This window comes from Podarcis gaigeae (assembly GCF_964106915.1).
Source record: "Podarcis gaigeae genome assembly, chromosome: 2".
In the NCBI taxonomy this organism is placed as follows: domain Eukaryota; kingdom Metazoa; phylum Chordata; class Lepidosauria; order Squamata; family Lacertidae; genus Podarcis; species Podarcis gaigeae.
In genome coordinates, this window is record NC_139679.1 from 13,635,698 (window position 1) to 13,649,871 (window position 14,174).

Sequence of the window (14,174 nt, forward strand, 5' to 3'; positions counted from 1 at the left end):
AGCCCTGTGAAGATGGGACGCGGGTGGCGCTGTGAGTTAAACCACAGAGCCTAGGACTTGCTGATCAGAAGGTTGGTGGTTTGAATCCCCGCGACGGGGTGAGCTCCCGTTGCTCGGTCCCTGCTCCTGCCAACCTAGCAGTTCAAAAGCACATCAAAGTGCAAGTAGATAAATAGGTACCGCTCCAGCGGGAAGGTAAACGGCTTTTCCATGCGCTGCTCTGGTTCGCCAGAAGTGGCTTAGTCATGCTGGCCACATGACCCAGAAGCCAATAAAGCGAGATGAGCGCCACAACCCCAGAGTCGGCCACGACTGGACCTAATGGTCAGGGGTCCCTTTACCTAAGCCCTGTGAAGTTCAGTAGGACTCACTCTTCAGTAACTGGATTTCGGTTTGCAGTCTGCACAACATTTCCCCCATTACATTTTTAAAACTATTACACTCTGCAGACTAGGGCTTTCCCCCTCAGTCTTGCCCAGCAGCATAATTTCCCCTCTTCACCTCTCCACATTTTTTGTATTTGACATCCAACCTGATTAAGAATTTCAATGAGCTTAAAAGGCTTACTCACTTTTTTGCAACTACTTAGTTGGGGCTTAGCAAAGCAATGTCCCTATTGTTCCCTTTGCACGTTGGAAGTAAGGAATTAATTATTTTTTCCCCTTTGCTTGTGCTCCGAGTCCCTGACCCTCCTGCCTATCTGATACTATGAGGGACCAATAACAGAGACCAGATAAGAATGGGAAGCAATCATGTGCACACTCACCCACATCAACACATTGATTTGCTGCAGTTGTGCAGCAAGGGATTTAACATGAAAGAAGGAGCTAAAGGCATGGGGCTGTTTTGGAGGTTTGAACCTATGGGCGGTGGGTGGAAAAGACTCTTTATGTATGCTACTATTACATCCCGTGTTTCGTTAGCCCCAAAATGGAAAATGAGTGAGGTCCCAGCTAAAGAAGAATGGCAACTTAAACTGATGGAATATGTGCAGCTTGCAGACCGAACATATAGAATAAGAAAACAAGAAGAACATATGTTTGAAGAAGATTGGAAAATGCTTGTTGAATGTAGTGGGGGAAACTGTGTACACTTGAAAACATTGGCAGCATTAAGATAAATTCAGCAATGTAAATAATAATAATAATAATAATAATAATAATAATAATAATAATAATTTATTATTTATATCCTCCCATCTGGCTGGGCCTCCCCAGCCATCTGGGTGGCTTCCAACAAAACACTAAAATACAATAACCTATTAAACATTAAAAGCTTCCCTAAACAAGTTTTGATGGATGTACTAATGGAATACTGAATGGTTTAAAAATGTAAAGGACCCCTGACAGTTAAGTCCAGTCGCAGATGACTCTGGGGTTGCGGCGCTCATCTCGCTTTATAGGCCGAGGGAGCCGGCGTTGGTCCATACACAGTTTTTCCGGGTCATGCGGCCAGCTTCTGGCTGCTTCTGGCGCAACGGAACACCGAAACCAGAGCAGCACACGGAAACACTGTTTACCTTCCTGCCAGAGTGCTACCTATTTATCTACTTGCACTTTTTGGCGTGCTTTCAATCTGCTAGGTTGGCAGGAGCTGGGACCGAGCAACAGGACATCACTCCGCCGCGGGGATTCAAACTGCCAACCTTCTGATCAGCAAGCGCTAGGCTCATTGGTTTAGACCACAGCACCACCCCCGTCCCTTTTTACTGAATAGTTTAGTTTATGTGAAATATTCAGGGATTTATGATATGCAAATTGAACCATGGAAAGCGAAGAAGGGAAGCCATTGACATTTTCAGGTTGTTTAATGAATATTTTAAGTTGTAAAATAGAAAACTTAATAAAAATCATACACACACACACAAAGGAAATGCACAGCCAGGGTGAAGGGCTGTGGTGGTGGCTGGCAGATGATGCCAGGAGCATCAGGTTGCACAAACATGTTTTCCCCTCCTTGTGTTGCAGGTGGCTGCTGCAGCTTCCCTACGTGGATCGCAGGCGCACAGCCGTCTACGGGAAGGTAAATCACATGGTCCTCTGCCTCCTGAGAACATGATGCTCCTCTGTGCCTGCACCCTGCGACCACACATTTCATACCTTGTGTCAAAGATGAGGAACTCGTGGCCCTCCTAGATGTTGTTGGATTCCAACACCCATCAGCCCCAGCTTGCATGGGCAGCGGTGATGGGTGTTGTAGTCTAACAACAGTGGAACAGCAGGTTCCCCAACCCTGATTTAAATGATGTGCTGCTGATTGAAATTTCGTTTGCAGTTTTGTTGCTGTTGTTTTCAAGCTGCGATAGTTCCTTTAAAAGTTCAAAGTGTTACACGGCACACTGCTTTAAAAAAAAATTGAAACATGGAATAAAACGTTTTGAATGAATGAAAAATAAAATGTATGTTTGCTTTTGTGTAGGCCTATGGAGGCTTTTTAGCACTGAAGCTCATGGCAACAGCAGTAGACCTCTTTAAATGCGGAACTGGTGTGGCACCCATTACTAGCTTCCGTTTCCACGGTGAGTAGCGGTAGAGACGGTCTGGTTTTCTTTCTCTTTTTCTTTTTTAAAAAAAGGAATCTAAATTTTGCACCACGATATACTCTGTGAAAAGAGATGAATTCTGCTGCATGTATAAATCATGCAGTTTCACTGGAAAAGACAGGGACAGTGAAGCAACAAAACCTTGGACCTGCTATGGCCTCGGCCCAGTATACCTGGAGGAGCATCTCCACCCCCATCGTTCAGCCCAGACACTGAGGTCCAGCGCCAAGAGCCTTCTGGCGGTTCCCTCATTGCGAGAAGCGAGGTTACAGGGAACCAGGCAGAGGGCCTTCTTGGTGGTGGCACCCGTCCTGTGGAACGCCCTCCCATTAGATGTCAAGGAAATAAACAACTATCTGACTTTTCTAAAAGACACCTGAAGGCAGCTCTGTTTAGGAAAGTTTTTAATGTTTGATGTTTTATCGTGCTTTTAATTCTGTTGGGAGCGGCCCAGAGTGGCTGGGGAAACGCAGCCAGATGGGTGGGGTAGAAATAATAATTATTATATTTTTATATTACCGGGGGGAGAGGTGATTGACGGACCTCCAGTCAAGTCTCATTGTCCATTTCACTGCTTTGGGGTTCTGCAGCTGTACTGGGGAGGTGTTTATTGGAAGAAGCGACTCCAAAGATCCCTTAACTCTGTCTCTTGCCATAGCTGCCACCTTCTCTGAACGCTACCTGGGGATACCAGCCCGGGAGGATGCTGCCTACACGGTATGGAGAAAGGGGCAGGAAAGAAACTCTGTTACTTGTGCCTTCCTCCTCCCCCTCCCACCCCTTCTTGGGTATTGAATGGGGTAGAGTCTGGCACAGGGCCGGATTTAGGTTTGATGAGGCCCCAAGCTACTGAAGGTAATGAGGCCCTTTTTATATGTCCAGCTGTCCTTTGTCAACAACAAATTGTCACTGTTTTTTGTGTTGAATATCTGCTATATGGTAATTTATGGACCTAATAGGTATCCAAAGCCATTTGCACATGTTGCCGTGCAGCCAGTCCATGCAGAATGTAGATCAATAGGTACCACTCTGGTGGGAAGGTAAACGGCGTTTCTGTGCGCTGCTCTGGTTTGCCAGAAGCGGCTTCGCCATGTGGCCACATGATCCGGAAGCTGTACGTCGGCTCACTTGGCCAATAAAGCGAGATGAGCGCCGCAACCCCAGAGTCGGTCACGACTGGACCTAATGGTCAGGGGTCCCTTTACCTTTACTATGTCCCCTGAAGACTCTTGGGGGCTGTAGTTTACTAAGAGTGTTGTGAATTGTGGCTCTGTTGAGGGGTAGGCAACTTTCCCAGGATCCTTTAGGAGGAAGATTCGCTTTATTTAGCTGTATTAATTTCTGAAAATCCCTACCCCCACTGTCTAGGTCACAGAGTGCTTGCAGAAGTTTGCAGTAAAACTCACATACAAAACAAAACAAAATAATAAAACACTGTGAATGAAAAAAAATTAAGTGACTCCATTGTAAAAAGAAGACCTAACATATCACTGATGCAGTGGAGGCCCACAGTTGAGCTTGCAAACACAGAATCCTGAGCTGTTACATTTCGTTGTTCTTTTATGATTTTCAGTTTTATACATTTCAGTACCGTATTTTTCGCCCTATAGGGTGCACCGGCCCATAGGGCGCACCTAGTTTTTGTTTTTTTTTTGGAATAAAGAAAAAAAATTATTTCCCCCCCCCCCCCAGGTACGGGGCTGGGGCGGGGGAAGCCTGAGCTTCCCCCGACCCCAGCCCCCAGAACAGGTAGCTCTCCGCAAGCCTTGGAAGACCGGCGCGATTTCCCGCCGGGCTCCCACGCCTTGCGGAGAACTGCCTGAAGCCCAAACCAGGTCGGGGAACAGTGGGATGGCAGCGCTCCACCTCCCCGCTGTCCCCCCAGCTTGCCGCCCCAGGCTTCGGGATGCAGGCTTCTATCCGCAAGCCTTGGGAGCCGACGGGAACTCCCGCAGAGCTCCCAGGGCTTGCGGAGAGTTTTCTGAAGCCTGGAGAGCGAGAGGGATCGGTGCGCACCGACCCCTCTCGCTCTCCAGGCTTCAGCGAAAGCCTGCATTCGCCCCATAGGACACACACACATTTCCCCTTCACTTTTGGAGGGAAAAAAGTGTGTCCTATAGGGCGAAAAACACGGTAATTTTACAATCATTTTAACATTTCGAAACTTGACTTCGTTCCCCCTCTTTCTGTGGTTCATTAAATTTATTTTTAATATTTTATGCATATCCAAATTAACTTAATTTGTTCATTTATCCATCTACTTTAAATATATATTCTTATAAAACTGCGGGTGATTACAATAATCCTGCCAATGTTCTTATCTGTTTACAATTTTTTTTGTAAATACAGTGGTACCTCTGGTTACATACTTAATTCGTTCCGGAGGTCCGTTCTTAACCTGAAACTGTTCTTAATCTGAAGCACCACTTTAGCTAATGGGGCCTCCCGCTGCCGCTGCGCCATCAGAGAACGAGTTCTGTTCTCATTCTGAAGCAAAGTTCTTAACCTGAAGCACTATTTCTGGGCTAGCAGAGTCTGTAACCTGAAGCGTATGTAACCTAAGGTACCACTGTATTCCATAAACCATTTCCATTCTTTTATAAAAAGGTTGTCTTTATTTCTTATTTCTCCCGTACGTTTTGCCATTTCTGCATATTCCATAAGTTTTTGTACCCGTTCTTCTTTTGCTGGGACCCCAAAGAAGAGAGAAGAAAAGAAATGGAAAGAAAATGAGCTGTTACATTTTGAACCCGTTTCTCTGGTGCTACCTTCTCTGTGGCTCCCAGCTTCCCCATTCCACTTGCCCCACGAAATCACCAATTACCGTATTTTTTGCTCTATAAGACTCACTTTTTCCCTCCTAAAAAGTAAGGGGAAATGTGTGTGCGTCTTATGGAGCGAATGCAGGCTGCACAGCTATCACAGAAGCCAGAACAGCAAGAGGGGTTTCTGCTTTTGCTGCGCAGCGATCCCTCTTGCTGTTCTGGCTTCTGAGATTCAGAATATTTTTTTTCTTGTTTTCCTCCTCCAAAAACTAGGTGCGTCTTGTGGTCTGGTGCGTCTTATAGAGCGAAAAATACGGGTTGGTTTTTTTTGCCAGCTGTGTATCCATGTGTGATTTGCCGGAACCTACAACATGTCCGTGCAGAGCTTGGGCTGCTGGCACTTCCTCCAATTCCTGCTTGCACAAGTGCACTCCTGATTTATAACCTGATTGCGCAGGAAAAGCTTTCCTTGTTGCTGCTGTAAAGGAGCAGAGTGGGGAGGGGGATATTTTGGTGCTTCGTTCCTGCCTCTTCCACCCTTTTCCTTTTCCTCCCTCCAGATGGCCTCTGTGTTGGAGGAAGCGCCCCACCTCAAGGACAGAAATGTCCTCCTTGCCCATGGAACTGGAGATGGTAAGGTTTGACCTCTTCATTGACTCTCCCACTCGCCCATCCCATCCCCTAACAATGATCTTCAGGTTGACTCCAGGGTTTGGGGGGTGCAGCTGGGAACAATGTACTGGAATGGGCTCCTTCCCAGTTGCCTCCTTATACAGGAAGATAGGAAGGGGCCTTATAATACTCTTAGTGCTCTGATGGTGTTTCCTGCTTGGCAGGGGGTTGGACTCGATGGCCCTTGTGGTCTCTTCCAACACAGATGCTGGCACTGTGGTCTAAACCACTGAGCCTCTTGAGCTAGCTGATTGGAAGGTCGGCGGTTCGAATCCCCGCAATGGAGTGAGCTCCCGTTGCTCTGTCCCAGCTCCTGCCAACCTAGCAGTTCGAAAGCACACCAGTGCAAGTAGATAAATAGGTATTGCTGTGGCGGGAAGGTAAATGACATTTTCGTGCACTCTGGGTTCCATCACGGTGTTCCATTGCACCAGAAGTGTTTAGTCATGCTGGCCACATGATCCGGAAAGTTGTCTGTGGACAAATGCCGGCTCCCTCGGCCTGAAAGCGAGATGAGCGTGGCAACCCCATAGTTACCTTTGACTGGACTTAACCATCCAGGGGACCTTTACCTTTACCTTCTGTGTGCAAAGCAGATGTTCTACCACTGAGCTACAAACAGACCTTTCCCATCTTTTCCCCTTGGGTTCCCATAGTGGGTTCCTTCCCTGAGTTGGCTTGCCTCGTCCCTATTCTTTTCTGCCCATTTGTCTATGTCCTCTTCCTTTTGGGTCCAGTCTGTGCATCTGCCCACAGGGAAAGAGCACGGGCAGTGGAAGCCATTGATCCTGCCGCTGAAGTGGGGAGGTGAGGGAGAAGCAGCAGTAGGGATTCCCCACACACCGCACTGAGGACTACAGGGGGGCAAAGGTTGGCAGTGGTTGGGGCAAGAGCCCAAAGTGGGTAGGGCACCCCTGTGTTCATGTGTCACCCCTTTTTCTCTCTCAACCACATCATTTTCCCTTATGTCCCCCCCCCTTCTTTGACACCCTTGTGAAATTGGCGCTGTGGGTTAAACCAAAGAGCCTAGGGCTTGCCGATCAGAAGGTTGGCGATTTGAATCCCCGCGACTAGGTGAGATTCCATTGCTCGGTCCCAGCTCCTGCCAACCTAGCAGTTCGAAAGCACGACAAAGTGCAAGTAGATAAATAGGTACCGCTCCAGCGGGAAGGTAAACAGCGTTTCCGTGTGCTGCTCTGGTTGGCCAGAAGCGGCGTGGTCATTCTGGCCACATGACCCGGAAGCTTTATGCCAGCTCCCTCGGCCAGTAAAGCGAGATGAGCACTGCAACCCCTGAGTCATCCGCAACTGGAACTAACGGTCAGGGATCCCCTTTACCTTTACGCATGAAATTAGACTCAGGCCCAGGTTTCCCACCCCTAGTTAACTGGTTTTTCTCTCTGGGAATGATAACAGAGTTGGAAGGGACTCCTAGGGTCAACCCCCTGCAATGTAGGAATCTCAGCTAAGGCATTTGTTATAAGAAAAAACCTGCTCCTTTTTCCCTTATGGGGTATCCAAGAGTCCTTAAATGGGTTCCCTATCAGTAGGAGAAAATAACAGAGACCAACCAGAGTATATTGAGAAGCAAAGCAGTTAGTAAGCCTGATTTTTATTAAACTGTTGCAACAGGGTCCCCACTCACCACATGCAGGAGGGAGGAGAACTCTGAACAATAGTGTGCAAGCCCTTATATAGACTTTTGAAACTGCCCACCCTGTAGCCCAAGACCACCCCCCATCTTACATACATCACAGAAGGAGGGGGTCTACAGCAGAAATCCTGTCTGCCAGGATATCTGTTAATGGTCACTGATTGCTTTTCCTGGGCAGCCTGGCCATTCTTTTGTGATAGTAAATACTTCAATTCCTGAATCCAGGTCAAAGACTCACCCTATTCATACACAAATAATCCCTTAAGATAGGATTTGCAACTGAAAAGGCAATGGGAAGGCTTTCCCCATTTCTCTCCCTTACTGCAGAGGAATATTTGAGGTCACTGGGAGAGTCAAAAGGGCTTCACGATTGTTCTCCTATACTATTTCAGACATGTGGTTTATATACTTATGTATGTGTTTGCCTTGTACATTTATGTACATTTAATTTATATTTGAGACCTTAGAATTCTTATAACGCATCCATGACAGATGGCTCCGTCCATGCTAGAACTGGTTTTTCCATATGCCAAAGCCACCCCTTCTTGTCGCCAGTTTCTCTTACTCCAAATTGGTCTTTCAGAAGGGACAGAGAGACAGACAGACGCCAATCAGATGTGCTAGCCATTGTCTCACATTCTCCCTCTTTCCTCTGACAGCCACAGTGCACTTCCAACATACAGCTGAACTTCTTATCCGGCTTCTAGCTGCGGAGTCTAACAACTACACTACCCAGGTAGGATTGATTAAGAAAGAGGGACCAGGTTTCTGGCAGTGAGGAGCTGCTCTTTGTGCCCCACCAGACTGGTGTGGGTTGTTTTGTTTTTTTGCGAGTGTATTCTGCAATTATGCTGAAGTGGAGTTGATTTTATGCTGAACCCTCCATGCATCATTCTGCCTTAGTAAGATGTTTTGTGACGTTTCTACAACATTCCTGCATTATCGCTGTGTGGAGGGGCACTCCTGCACTGTGCTGCAATGAAAGCAGGGCAACCCCACACACTGAAACATTAGCGATAATAAAAAGTTACGGGATTTCAGGAAAAACTGATTAGAAATGAAGCAAGCTGACCAACCCAAAACAGTTTCGGGTTGCAAACGGTACAGGTCGCCCTGTCTGATTACCTCTGTTGGGAGAGAGACGGGGGCGTGTGTCCCTGTTAATTCTCCTTGATCTCCAGGCGGCATTCGATACCATTGATTAGGGCTTCTTTCTGGAGCAGCTGTTGGGAAGCGGGGTTTGGCAGCACTGTGCAGTGGTTCTGATCCAATTTGGATGTTTTTTTCCAGAGGGTGGTGGTGCTTTTATGTATATTAACATTTTATGCTTTTATTTCAGATTTACCGTATTTTTCGCTCTATCAGATACACTTTTCCCCCTTCAAAAATTAAGGGGAAATGTGTGTGCGTCTTATGGAGGGAATGCAGGCTCCTTGGCTTCAGCGATAGCAATGCGAAGCCTCCAAAGTGCAGAGGGAGACTCCACCCGCGCTCCGGAGGCTTCGTGTTGCTTTCGCTGAAGCCGCCTAAAGCCCCCGGAGCGCAGCAGGAACTCCCGCTGCACTCCGGATGCTTCAGGCAGCTATCCGCAAGCCTTCGGAGCGCAGCAGGAGTTCCCGCTGCACTCCGAAGGCTTGCGGATATCCGCCTGAAGCCTGGAGAGCGAGAGGGGTCGGTGCATACCAATCCCTCTTGCTCTCCAGGCTTCGCTTCGCAGGAGAGGCGCTGCACATTTTTCCCTCTCTGCACAGCGCCCCTTCAGCGAAGCAGGAGGAGAAATGGAAGGAGCTCCATTTCTCCTGCCGCTTCGCTGAAGGGACGCTGAGCAGAGAGGGGGAGATTTCTTTTCTCCTGTTCTCCCCCTCCTATGGTCCGGTGCATCCTATAGAGCGAAAAATATGGTAAATGGATATTTTTTATTTTTTGGTACAGTCGTACCTCGGAAGTCAAACGCCTTGCGAGTCAAACATTTTGGCTCCCGAACGCCGCAAACCCGGAAGTGAGTTTTCCGGTTTGCAAACGTACTTTGGAACCCGAATGTCCTCCGCGGGTTCCGATTGGCTGCGGGAGATTCCTGCAGGCAATCGGAAGCCACACCTTGGTTTCTGAACATTTTGGAAGTCAAATGGACTTCCGGAACGGATTCTGTTCAACTTCCGAGGTACGACTGTATTGCGAGTTGCTTTGAGTTTACTTTTTGTAAAAGAAAGAAAGAAAAATAAGTTACTAAGAAGGACACGAAGCAACAAAAATAACAGCGTACAAATGCTGGGATGCCGTGATGAGCACAAATTGCTGGAGGTTGTTTTCCATGTCTGCCTACCCAGGATTGCAAGAAAACATTCCAGAGTGTAAGGTCCCCCTGCTATTGTGTTAAAGCGCCATGCCAAACTGATGGTGCTTTAGAATAAAAAAGGAAACTTCCCTAACCTTGTGGTGTCTGTTCCCCAGATCTACCCTGATGAAGGCCACACTTTCGAGTCCAGCCAGCGCCACCTCAGCCAGAGCCTCTTCTCCTTCTTTCGGAGCTGCTTTGAGGATACGAAGCATGCACACCTGTTTTCTGAGGAAGATGAGGACCCGTAGTGTTTTTTCAGTGAGGGACACTGAGGAGCGCCAGCTGCTGCTGATTTCACTTGCCCTTTTATTTGCTGGCAGCTCATGGCAGCACCTTTGCACATCCCACGGACCTGCACTTTGTGTGTGTTCTGCATTAAGCACATCGTTTGGCACTGCCGGTCACGTCCTCCTAAGGACCCCTGCTTTTACGTAAAGATCCCCAACGCGTTTCCACCCCTTGGGACTGCGAAGACAGCTTTTTAAAATGTATGCGTGTGCATGAGACTCCCAGAGCCAGGGGGGGGGGGACTTCTAGTGGTCAAGGGGTGGTGGGTATTTATTCCATATGCCTTACTTATTCCCTTTGCCCATGCAAAAGAGTAGCAGAGAAGCATAATGAGCTATGAAATGTAAGCAAACCTATTCAAAGTCACTCCCGTTGTGTGTGCTTTTATTGCAACAGAGAACAAATTGGGCTCCTTTGCTGCAGGATTGCTATTCCTTCCAGCCCTCCCACCCAGTCTTTTGTCAGCAAAGAGTATATACAGCCCTGTAAGGACCAGCAGTTTTGTTAAAGATCCTTCACAGTTCTTTCCCCCAAAGTTTCCACGATTGTGGAGAAGCAGTAGAATCATAGAATCAAGGAATTGTACAGCTGGAAGGCACCCTGAGAATCATCTATTCCAACCCCAGCAATGCAGGAATATGCAACCACCCCATTATCAGCACCCTGCTCTAACCACCTGAGCTATATTGTGTAGTTGTTGCCTGAACTGTAAGCCAGGGATGTCCTCAATTGAAACCCTGCTTCCTCCATGAACTCGCTAGATTTGTTGTTGTTGTTTAGTCATTTAGTCGTGTCCGACTCTTCGTGACCCCTTGGACCAGAGCACACCAGGCACTCCTGTCTTCCACTGCCTCCTGCAGTTTGGTCAAACTCATGTTCGTAGCTTCAAGAACACTATCCAACCATCTCGTCCTCTGTCGTCCCCTTCTCCTTGTGCCTTTGGTAAAGTAGCTTTTGCAAAGTTTTTCCTGCCACTTTGACCATGTACAGAACCATACATTAGTACCTCGAGTTAAGTACTTAATTCGTTCCGGAGGTCCGTACTTAACCTGAAACTTCTTAATCTGAAGCACCACTTTAGCTAATGGGGCCTCCTGCCGCCGCTGCGCCGCCAGAGCACGGTTTCTGTTCTTATCTTGAAGCAAAGTTCTTAACCTGAAGCACTATTTCTGGATTAGCGGAGTGTGTAACCTGAAGCGTGTGTAACCCGAGGTACCACTGTACTTTCAAATTAAAATCAATTAAAGCACACAGTTTCCTAAAATAGAATAATTCCCCCTCTCAGAACTACAATTCCCACCACCCTCAGCAAATTGGGGATTTTTTGCAGGAGATTTTGTATTTTAAATGTATAATGTGCACACCATCTGTTATCTCAAAACTTTCCCCCTACACAAGGGAAAGGCACAAAGGCTGGGGGTTGCAGAGGGGTGGCAACCTGACATTTTGCATTCAGCCTTTTATTTTTCCTGCACCCTTGAGCTGTAGCCATCAATTCCCAGACAGCCTCTTGACTTTCCAAACTCCTCCTTGGTCCCCGGGCTGCCTGCCTCCTGTTTGCCACTCCCAGGTCCATCGAGCAGCAGTTGGATAGAACCCCAGCGACCTTTGACCCTTGCAGCTATTCAGGCAGCCAGACCTTCGTGCACCAGGAGCAACAACACCTGGCCTCCCCAACCACCTGAGAAGCTGACAAAACAAGGTAACTTGTCGAGTTTAAATCTTCCGCAGGCTGCAGGCTCCACTCACCCATCCTCCAAACACACACGTGCAGCCATCCCAAAATTTGCTCCGGATACTCGACTTTTCTTTGGGGGAAACCCAAAGGAGATTTCTTAAAGTCATCCCTGCAAACTGGCATTTTAGAAACAAATGCCATTTCTTATAGGAGGAATTCCAAAGCGCAGCTCCAGTCAATCCATGCAGGTGTGGCTTATCATTATAGATGTCAGAAGAGGAACCATTCTGTCGAATGAATGCCCCATTAGGTTTTCCCGGAGCCACCCAGCCAGATGGGTGAGGTATAAAGAATAAATGTGTTTTTATTCTCAGAACCCTTTGTGGGACATCTGCCCCAAACTGATAACCTCACCCATTGCATATTCATGGCACCCTTTATATTTGGTGATCCTTGCAGTGGAACCTGTTTCTGCAAACAAAGGTGGGGGTTGTAACTTTCTTTTCTTTGTTTATTAATTAATTTTAATTAATTTTTTTATTATTCAAAATTATAACAAGACATATTATCCAAAAACATATCATCCTTGTTCCCCCCCCCCCATTTTTCCTCATTCCCCCTCCTTCCCCCCACAGAATCCACCCACCCCACCCCCCGACTTCCCCCAGTTCCAGTCTTTGATTTCTCTAGAAATGCTGTTTTCTGCATGTTACTTTCAATTGTTAGGTAGAAAATAGATTTCCAGAGAGTACAATTTCTCCTATCATAATTGGCAGATGTCAGTAAAGATCAGGCTTACTAGCTGCTTTGCTTCTTAATAATAATAATAATAATAATAATAATAATAATAATAATAATATTTTAAAAAGCAGCACCTTCCGGCTTTCCCTACCCTACAAAGCTATGGGAGTCCCTTGTGCTCCATTTTACCCTCTCGATTTCCTTTTATTGCATTCAGATCCGAGGGGGACCCATTGGAAAAGAAGTTCTCGCTCTTCTTTCACTTTTCTTCCTGAGAGCTGCCCCGGATTTGGGGTGGGTGTGTTTTAAGTTCCTTAAAATAAAATAAAAAGCAACCCTCAAGCTTTTGATCCCCACGTACAAGGGAAAGAGAGTATCTAGGAAAACTAATCAATTGCATGAACTTTCCAGCTTGGAAGACAAAAAGAACTTGTATGTTGAGGTTTTTGAATTAGTGCCGTTTCAGCCTTAGGTTTGCACATATTACTTTTCTCTGGTCTCTCCTGGTGTAATCATTTTTGGCTAAGGGTTTGTTTTTGCAGTGGGGGAGTGGTAGGGGCTGATATCTCCCACCCACCCCACCAAGTGGTTTGTGGTTTTCTGGCTGATCTTGGCTATATTTGTTCGAAGCTACCAAATCATATACACCCTCACTGATTGGAAAACCAGTGTTTCTTCCCCAGGTCATGGAAGCAGTAGCTAATAAAATGGTCACCTGTGTTAAACTCTTTTCTGTGTTGCTCTCATCCTCCCGCCTCTACATCTTTGCCAATGTGCATGTGTTGATCCACAAACCCAGTATCTCTGATTTACCACGTTGGGGGAGACAGAATGCAGGAGTAGATGGAATTTTCTTTTTACTGCACTCTTCTTGCTTTCTCAGCTTTCATATCCTCTCAGCCAACGCTATTCAAAGGAGTTATTTCACCCATTCAGCGAACAGTTATCAAGTGCAAAACAGCTGATTTTTCTACATGAGGCCTCAGTGCTTGGCTGCTGATTACAGCAACTAAACTGTTGGGAAAGTGTTGGGTTTGAGCTGTGGTGGCCCATTCAGGTGTGTGCAAACTTGTATGTGTAAACTTAGCCATAAAGACGGGTGTTAACATGATGCATGTCTTATAATGCAGGTTGTTGCTTGGTTTTTGGTGACCTTGAGTCCAGTTACCAACTCTCTGTGCAACCTACCTCACAGGGCTGTTGTGAGGATCAAATTTGGAGGGCACCTCCATGTATGCTGCCTTGAGCTCCTTAGAGGAAATATATATGAATATGAGGCAATGACAAACCTAGACAACATCTTAAAAAGCAGAGACATCACCTTGCCAACAAAGGTCCGTATAGTTAAAGCTATGGTTTTCCCAGTAGTGATGTATGGAAGTGAGAGCTGGACCATAAAGAAGGCTGATCGCTGAAGAATTGACACTTTTGAATTATGGTGCTGGAAGAGACTCTTGAGAGTCCCATGGACTGCAAAAAGATCAAACCTATCCATT

The 14,174-nt window shown here is 46.8% G+C and overlaps 2 protein-coding genes across 2 annotated transcripts in view; both read left to right on the forward strand.

The window, feature by feature from the left end:
* Positions 1-11,030, forward strand: part of LOC310839879 (inactive dipeptidyl peptidase 10-like) — a 52,210-nt gene extending 41,180 nt beyond the window's left edge. The window contains exons 23-28 of the mRNA XM_083728836.1: positions 1,968-2,022; positions 2,419-2,518; positions 3,201-3,259; positions 5,868-5,940; positions 8,293-8,369; positions 10,085-11,030. Of these exons, the coding sequence (XP_083584962.1) occupies positions 1,968-2,022; positions 2,419-2,518; positions 3,201-3,259; positions 5,868-5,940; positions 8,293-8,369; positions 10,085-10,219 (499 nt within the window). The 3' untranslated portion in view covers positions 10,220-11,030. The remainder of the gene's footprint in view (positions 1-1,967; positions 2,023-2,418; positions 2,519-3,200; positions 3,260-5,867; positions 5,941-8,292; positions 8,370-10,084) is intronic.
* Positions 11,031-11,700: 670 nt separating this feature from the next.
* Positions 11,701-14,174, forward strand: part of SLC39A5 (solute carrier family 39 member 5) — a 30,561-nt gene continuing 28,087 nt past the window's right edge. Inside the window, exon 1 of the mRNA XM_083728889.1 lies at positions 11,701-11,961. The gene's annotated coding sequence lies outside the window, so the exon portion shown is untranslated. The remainder of the gene's footprint in view (positions 11,962-14,174) is intronic.